This window comes from Cannabis sativa, chromosome 4 (assembly GCF_029168945.1).
Source record: "Cannabis sativa cultivar Pink pepper isolate KNU-18-1 chromosome 4, ASM2916894v1, whole genome shotgun sequence".
In the NCBI taxonomy this organism is placed as follows: domain Eukaryota; kingdom Viridiplantae; phylum Streptophyta; class Magnoliopsida; order Rosales; family Cannabaceae; genus Cannabis; species Cannabis sativa.
In genome coordinates, this window is record NC_083604.1 from 74,578,148 (window position 1) to 74,587,224 (window position 9,077).

At 33.6% G+C, this 9,077-nt stretch overlaps 1 protein-coding gene across 1 annotated transcript; it reads left to right on the top strand.

Moving 5' to 3' along the window:
• The first annotated feature begins 289 nt into the window (after positions 1–289).
• LOC133037147 (protein FAR1-RELATED SEQUENCE 9-like) lies at positions 290–4,373 on the top strand. Its single transcript, XM_061113988.1, has 4 exons — positions 290–531; positions 839–2,548; positions 4,055–4,124; positions 4,221–4,373. The coding sequence occupies exons 1-4, from the start codon at positions 290–292 to the stop codon at positions 4,371–4,373; spliced, it is 2,175 nt and encodes a 724-aa protein (XP_060969971.1).
• The last annotated feature ends 4,704 nt before the right edge of the window (positions 4,374–9,077 follow it).

Here is a 9,077-nt window from a genome sequence, read left to right on the forward strand (position 1 = left end):
TATCAGCCCAACACACTTAAATGTGATCACCAACCCATATTACTCTACAATCTGAGGCATTCAATCTCATAAAATCTAATTTAAATCGACTCACCACTATCTTTCCCTTACTCTTCATCTCTAATTCTTGGATATCAATAACAATCGAACACTGTAACTCCACTCCAGTACATTAACGTCGAAGGAACAATTGGTTACTTATCAGTAAGTCCTTTTTTTTATCTTTCTCGAAAACCATTCCTTACCTATTAACTTTATCATTTAATTTGTTAATTCAAACAGATACAATATGGAGGCCGAGTCTCAAGCAGAGAACATGAATGAGGAACAAACCTACGAATGGGAAAGCATAACAACAGAGCTAAACATCACAAAACCAGTGAATGAGATTCAAATATGTGACGTCCTAGGCAAGAGTCTCGACAAACTGGGAAAATGGGAAGCATTCTACGAAATGTATGCGAAACGGATGGGTTTCGGCACAAGAAAAGATGATGTACGACGTTCTCACGGAGTCATCGTCATGCGCAGGTGGGTTTGTTGTTCCGAGGGTTACAAAAGAATCACAATAACGGAAACACAAAGAAAAAAGAGACCTCATGATGTCACTAGAACCGGATGTCAGGCAGCATTACGTATTTTACTCACACAACCGTCTAACACTTGGAAATGCAAAGAGTTCAGCACAATACACAATCACGACCTCGCTTCATCAAGTGAGGTACAATTTTTGAGATCATACCGAGTAGTGTCCCGATGGCTTGCTTGCCCAAGTTAGGTCGATGAACTCAGTTGGAATTAAAACTGCCAACATAATGTCTCATGTTGCTTTGCAAAGTGGAGGTTACGAGAGAATGCCATGTCAACTTCGAGATGTCTACAACAGGGTTGCTGGTGCCAAGCGAGAAGAAAAGATAGAGACGGACTCGGAAGGAGCGTTGGGATTTCTTGATTGTCTCGCAGAGAGGGATCCAAATTTCTTCGTTGTATATCAGGTGGACGAGGAGAATCGATTGGCTAACTTATTTTGGGCAGATGGAAACTCACGTGTCGACTATGTGGCTTTTGGGGATGTACTAGGGTTTGATACCACCTACATGACAAATGAGTACAATAAGCCTCTCACTGTTCTCATTGGCGTAAACCACCATTTCAACACATGCATCTTCGGGTTCGCTCTACTCCTCCACGAGAAGCTTCCATCCTATCGTTGGCTACTTCAAAAATTTCTCGAATGCCATGGAGATAAGAAGCCAAATGTTGTAGTTACTGACCAAGATGTGGCCATGAAACAGGCCATCATGGAACACATGCCTGATGTGACACACCGTCTATGTGCTTGGCATCTCAATACAAATGCTTCCAAAAAGGTTAAAGATCCGATCTTCTTGAAAATATTTAAAGATCTAATGTACAACTACTACGAGGAGGAGGATTTCGAAGCAAGATGGTTAGACGTCGTCGAAACCCAACAACTAACAGATAATGAATGGTGCCAAACAACATTCGACACAAGAAAACAGTGGGCAGAAACTTATTTAAGGGGTTCATTCGTTGCAGGAATGAGAACCACACAACGTTGCGAATCGATCAACTCAGCCCTAAAAAAATTTTTAGAGAAGAATTATTGCTTGCGTGAGTTCGTAACAACCATAGATATGACAGTCTCAAAGCTCAGACACAACGAGACTGCAAATGACTTCAAAAGCAGATGCACTCGACCTCACCCACCTAATCCTACATGCTTGACCACGTACTACAACCAATGTGCTGAATTCTACACAAGAACTATGTACCACAAGGTTGCTGAGCAGCTTGATTTAGAGAATAATTATTTTGTCATAAGTGAGGAGCAAGAAGGAGAGTGGCAGATATACACCATTGGAAAGTTTCAGCATCCGGAAGTCCGATACCGAGTTCATTACTGTGAAGGCCAACGAGCACTACACTGTAGCTGCATGCTATATGAAAGTCAGGGGTACCCTTGTAGACATTTATGGGCTACAATGAAAAGATTAAACATCAGAAGAATACCTAATACTCTTCTCATGAAGCGATGGAGCAAATCCGCGAAGACAAATCTCCACCTACATTTTAACCCCCCGGCCCAAGAACAACAACACATTTATGAGATGGCTAGGTTTGGATCTCTCAGCTCATTAACTTATAACTTGACTTTCTATGCAGCAAAAACAGAGGATTCGTACACGCGTGCAAAGGAAGAGATTGAACGGCTAACTCTAATGTTCAAGGAAGAATTTGAGATGAGTTCCAATCCAGAAGGACAGACGCCACAACCTGGAAGATATCGTAACAACCCCAACATTATTAAAGACCCTGAAGTTGTGAGAACAAAGGGTACGGGAAATCCAAGGGAAGGACCGAACGGGGAGCAGATCCCAAGAAACTCAAGACATTGTCGCATTTGTCGCTCATCAGGCCATGATTATCGGCGGTGCCCAAACCGTCAACAGAATACTGGATCTCAGGGGCAACAGTCAGCACACAATCAACCAACAACTGACTCATTCAATGAACACTCCAACGCGTATTTCCCTGAACCGCCTTCCACCACACAAGAATCATACTATGGTCATTCATATATATAACTAGCTATTTTTAACCGTTGATGTTTTAAGGTTTATGACTCTAGTTATTGCTTCAAAAACTCTACATTTATATACTTCATGTTATGTTTGCCGTGTTTAAGGTATTTATCTCAACAAATATCAAATTTATAATTAATGAACAAATAAATTATTTTACCCAAGAAAATTCAATCTTATAAGGTCAAAAATTTCCATAGTAATTAATTTTTTTTATACACAATAATAAAAATAAAAATAATACACCAACGTAAAACTCAATATATACCAACACATAATTTCATAATTTATAACAAATTATTCTTAACAATGTACTACGAAACAAATATGAATGTACTCTGTACGTGATATTTTGTACTCGGTACGTGATATTTTGTACACTAATTTTACTAAACAGCATGCATAAACAATTAATGTACTCGGTACGTGATATTATGTACTCAACTACAATTCCAAAATTACATACATGATGTAAAATACCAAAATAACCCCACTCCGACAACATGGACCCACTGCCTACAGTATATTTGTACAATTAACTGCCACGAACAGTAAAGCTGTTGTATTTTTTTTACTTTAACTGACGTGAACAGTAATTAAATTGTACCTTTTTATTTTTTAATTAAAAATACAAATTTACAACCGGTTACCAAACCTAGAGTAACCGGTTGCCAACTTAAATAAATAATTAAAAATTATAACTATTCTAACGTGGGACCTACCTGCCGTACACGGATTCCAATCCGTGTTTTGCACATTTGGGCATAAAATCGGCTGCCTATATATATATATAAGCCAAAAGTATATTGTAAAGAGTAATATATAGCTTCATCATGTAAGAAACATATGAGAAAAAAATATATTAGAAAATTGAAGAGGCCTAGCAAAAAAAAAATTGAGGAAGAAATTGCCCCATGAGACCAGCATGGTAGAAATATATATTTTCATCTTTACAAATTCATGCTATACATTGTAATAATATTAAATTTGTTCACATATTATATTAATGTAGAACTAACTCCTTAACAAAAAAGAATTAAACTGATGAATTTTAATCAGAATAAATATAGTAAAATTTTCTAATACACCTTTTTTAAAAAAAAATTAATGATAAAAAATTAAATTTTATTGATCTGAAAACAAGATATAGATACATGAATTTAATACAACTCAAGCAAGAAACTGGTTGAGTTGGTTATGATTACATTTGAAATAATAACCTTCTTAACCAGCTTGTAATTAACTTTAACTAACTTTATAGATAATACTAACAACTTTAATATTCCTTCTCAAGATGAAGTCATGTAGAGAGTCATTACACTCATTTTGGACAATAAGAACTTGAATTGTGTGGGAAAAAGAGGCTTAGTCATGATGATGTCAGCAATGTTGTGGCGAACATGTGAAAGCTTGATTCATTGTTTGGTGACTTGTTCTTGAACAATAAGACAGTCAAATATCAACATGCTTTGTGCGCTAATGGAAGACAACATTCTTAGAGATGTGTATTGCAGCTTGGTTGTCGTGTAGAGTTTAACAGGTTGGAGGTGTTTGATGCCAAAGTCAAAAAGGATGTTGAGTAATCATATGATTTCACAATTTGTGTTTGCTAAGGATCGGTACTCAGCTTTTGCAGAGAATTTTGAAACAATTGTTTGCTTTTTTGATTTCCATGATATGAGAGACTTGCCAAGGAAGATGCAGAAACTAATGATCGATCGTTTAGTGTTTGGACAAGTGCCCCAATCGGCATTAGAGAATGCTTGAAGATGAAAAATGTGATATGCGGGATGCTGAGTAAAGTTATTTGAGTGAAAGAATAGACCTTACCCAGGAGTGCCCTTGAGATATTGAAGAATGTGATATGCAACCTTCATGTGTGCTTGTCGAGGGTCACTAAGGTATTGGCTAAGTCGATTGACTGCATAAGAGATGTCAGGTCGTGTGATAGTAAAAAAAAAAAGAAGTTTGCCAATAAGGCTTCTGTAGGAAGTTGGGTCTGAAACAGGTGGTCTAACATTTTTATTGAGGTATAGATTTGTTTTCATAGGTGTGGAGACAACCTTAGAGCCGAGGAGTCCAATTTCAGTGAGCACTTGTAATGTAAATGGTCTTTGAGATACAAATATATCTGCCTTAGATCGACCAATCTCCAATCTAAGGAATAACCGTAGGGGATCAAAGTCCTTTAGTTGAAATTTTAAATTGAGAAATATTTTGAATGCAACAACATTTAAGTCATTTGTGCTTGCAATGACTATGTCATCGACATAGACCAAGAGTGCAAGGAAACTAGTAGGAGATAATCTTATGAACAGAGAATGATCATAAGCAAATTGAGAAAAATCATGCTCAAGTAAGGTGTTTCTCAATTTTACAAACCGTTGTTGAGATGCATGTTTTAGTCCATAAAGGCTTTTATGTAGTTTGCAAACAGGGTTCGGAGGAAGCTCCCCCTCATGTACTAGAACTAGAAATTGTTTTAGGATATTGAATTTTACAACTGGTGCAAAGGTCTCAAACATAGTCAATACTATGTTGTTGTCTGTATCCTTTAGCTACCAAACGTGCCTTGTATCTGTCAACTTTACCTTTAGAATTGTATTTTATTTTATACACACATCTGTTTCTAATTGAATGGAAACGACGTGGTAAGGATACAACAGTCTAAATTTTGTTCTTTTAAGAGCAAAGAACTCATTATTCATGACATTCAACCATTGAGTCAATTTAGAAGCTTGTTTAAATAAAGTAGGCTCAAATTTAGTATATGCATTGAGAATAGCATTCTGAACAGAGGTATTAATCCTATCATAACTGTGATATTGTGCAAGAGAGTGAGCAGTAAAGGTGTGAGAAACATAGTCCTTGAGGTGGCTAGGTTTGGAAATTTGTCTACATGCTTTAGTTGTTTGAGGAGGAACTGTTGGTGATTGTGTTGCAAGATTTGAAGCCATTTTATTGGGATTAGTTGCTGTAGGAGAACTTGTTCTCAGATCCTGCTGACCAATCTTGATATCTGCAATGGTATTTGAGGGAACAAATGATGGAGCTTGGGGAAAAAGGTGTCTAACTATTGTATTTTTTAAAGAACCTTTGAGAGGAAAAATATTTTCATAAAAGATGACATCCATAGAGTGAAATATATTGTTACTAGCAAGATCTAGTAGAGTATTTGCTTTCATGCCATTAGGATATCCAATAGAAATGCAAGCATGGACTCTAGGTGAAAATTTGTGTTTTTTGTTTACTAAAGAAGATGCATAAACAAGACAACCAAAGTTCCTTAAATGGTCATATGCAGGGGGTTTTTAGTGCAACAGTTCAAAGGGATATTTGTGTTGCATCATAGGTGTGGGGGTTCTATTGATGAGGTATACAACAATGTTAATTAAATAAGGCTAGTATACCAAGGCTACAAAAGGTTGAAAAGCCAAGGCTCGAGCCATATTCAAAATATGTCGATGTTTTCTCTCAATACAAAATTTTGTTGAGGTCTTTTATAACACATGAATTGCAGATTTAGATACCTTTCTGAGTATAAAAGGAAGTTATGAATTAAGTTCCTTTGCATTGTCACACCTAACTGCCTTTATATTGACAGAAAATTGAGTATGCACAAGGCTATATATAAAATTGTGGAATGAGATGGTGCACATCAGATTTGGATTTTAACATGTAAACCCAAGTAAACCTACTGTGATCATCAATAATAGTGAGAAAATATCGAAAACCTTCAATCCTCCTAATGTGGAAGGTGTTGGTTTTATGGTACTAAATCAGGTACGCAACGAAAGAGTTTTATATTATCTGATTATCATTGTACTATATTGATACACAATTTTTACTGCAAGCGTACAATATTGTTATAGCAAAGTTTTTAATTCTAAAAAGATTGTCGAATCCACAGGAATTGATTATTAAATTTTACTAATTATTATACTTTTTGATTTTATGCTTTAATTAGAGAATTTAAAGTAAATAATAATTAAGAATGAAAAAATAAAATAGCTGAAAAGTAAATAGACAAACATATAAGAAATTAAAGACCTAGAGGATTGGTTATGAATCGCAGTTTACCGATTATTCCAATTTATTCTATAATTTGTAGTTTCAAGAATCCTAATATAATCTATTAACCTCTCTCGAGTGATGATAGAATTAACTTAATTAACTAACAATATATCTCTATCCAATGTTAATCATTTAAGTCTTAATAAAACAATATGATTCTCTTTAAATGAAACTCATAAAATTAGTGGAATCTTTCAATCTCACACTTTTCCTATGTCATGTAATTCTAAGTCCAATTTTAGATTACCTCTCAAGTGTAAAACTTAAAATCTCTATACTAATTAATGATGATCAAACATTAACAAGATAATAATTAACACAAAATTACATAGACGAATAGCAAGAACAAATATGGGAATCATCTAAAAACTTTAATTCATAATCTAGAATAGTTCCATCAACACTTTAGGAAGAGTTAAGTTCATAACCATAAACATATCAACTACAATAATCATGTTCATAATTATATAACTAAACAAAATAATAAAGAAGAAGAAGAAGAAGAAAGAAACTCTAATGATGATAGTTGATGATGATTGCTTGAAATCTCTTCTCTCTTGCTCTTCAATGTGTTTTTTAATCTCAAAGTTGTTTATTTTTAATCTCTAGTCGTCCTCAAAATCTGATTTACATCCTTCTTTATATAGGCCCAAAGAGATAGAAAGAATCCCTTTAGAATTAAGATTTTAATTCAAAAATATAGGTACGGTGCTATAGCGCCTAAGACACAACGCTATAGCGCCATTGGAGGATTCCCGAAATCTCACACGTGCTGAAATTATCTTTTTTTTTTTTTTTTTTTTTTTAGCTGCACTATAGTGCCATACTCACGGCGCTATAGCGCCAACAATTTTACTTGTTTCTCGACTCGTTTGCTTCCTAATTTCGGCACTTTGTTCAAATATGTATAATTCACTTCTAATTTGTCATAATTTTATCACTTTATGCTCAATATATACTGCACACTACAAAAACCACATCAAATTTATATAAAACTTAAGAAATAAATAATAATTCATCTAATAATTGACAAGGAATGAGTATACAAATATGCACTCATCACATCCTCAAACTTAAATTATTATTTGTCCTCAAACAATGAAAAAGAACAAAACTAAAACTAAAAAAAAATTAAGAATCCATTCTTTCATTCTCATTCTCTAATTTTATAGGTAAACTCATCACTAAAGTAATCCATTCAATAGAACTAAATTATATGGTAGATTGCTAGATTTTTTAAGAATGTGTTTTATACTCAAAAGTACATGTAAGTACTCTCTTTATACAATGAGTTGCATTGCACCAAATATTTTTATCTAATTATTATTTTGTTTGTGATAGATTACTAATTGTTGGATCTAGTGAAAATCTCGTAATTTCATGTACGACCCACCTAGTCAAATAGTTTGAAGTTCCACGCTTAAATGTATTTTTGTTATGTGTGTTTGTATGTGAAATTGAATCAATTTTAGCCAACTTTAGCCCTAGTTTTGACTTTCTATTTAGTAAATTCACATAAGGGGACATACAAAATCTTTTTGCTATCTCCTCACAAATCAATGAAATTTATTAATAGCACCAAACAGTTAATTTTTCTTTTTCTTTATCTTTTTTAAGAAAAAAATAACAATTCTTGGTTGAGTCATGAAGATACAATGGACCTATTGAAGGAAGTAATAAAATAGAGATTGTTCAATCAACATTAATAAAATTGCTATTATTTTATAAATAAATATTATTATAATGATCTTCTTCTTCTTCTACATTTTTTTAATTAATTTATGTAGATATTCGACTTTCATTCTAATTTGTCTGCCACTTCCGTGAGAATGATGCCTTAACACTTTAGATTTATTTCCAATTTATATTCATTATTAATATTAATTATTGACCAAAAAATAAAAAAGAAAAAAAAATCATTATTCAAGCAATCAAGATGTTGGAATAATTTTGTTTTCTTTATCCCAAGTCAAAAGGGAATCATTAAGGGAAAAGTCAAAAAGTTCTCTTCGAATAAAGGTAAATAAAACATAGAACTTATCTTCCAATATCAAAAGCAAATAAGAATATGTATAATTGTTTATGCACTATATACATTTAATTTATTTTCTTATACATGTATATAGTGAATTGTTAAAATCTACTATTAATATTTTTTTTAGAGTCATATCGCTATTAGTGTAATTAAGTAACATGTTTAATATAATTTTAAAAAAATAGCTTTTAATAAATATTACTAACCAATCATAAAATATCACTTATAAAAGTACTGAACATATTGTGTCCAACTACGATGCTCTATATATAATGTAACTCCAATTAAGCCCCCACACCATATAGGACGCATGCGCATGCTTACCTGGCTCTAGTGGCCACAACTGGCTGGCCATGGCACTG

What these genes read in the sequence shown, in the direction of transcription:
- LOC133037147 (XM_061113988.1), top strand. Translation starts at nt 290, where the DNA reads ATGGAGGCCGAGTCTCAAGCAGAGAACATGAATGAGGAACAAACCTAC. An exon ending in GGAGTCATCGTCATGCGCAG is followed by an intron (nt 532 to 838) that starts GTGGGTTTGTTG and finishes TGCTTTGCAAAG; the next exon opens with TGGAGGTTACGAGAGAATGC. An exon ending in TTCAATGAACACTCCAACGC is followed by an intron (nt 2,549 to 4,054) that starts GTATTTCCCTGA and finishes TTGAACAATAAG; the next exon opens with ACAGTCAAATATCAACATGC.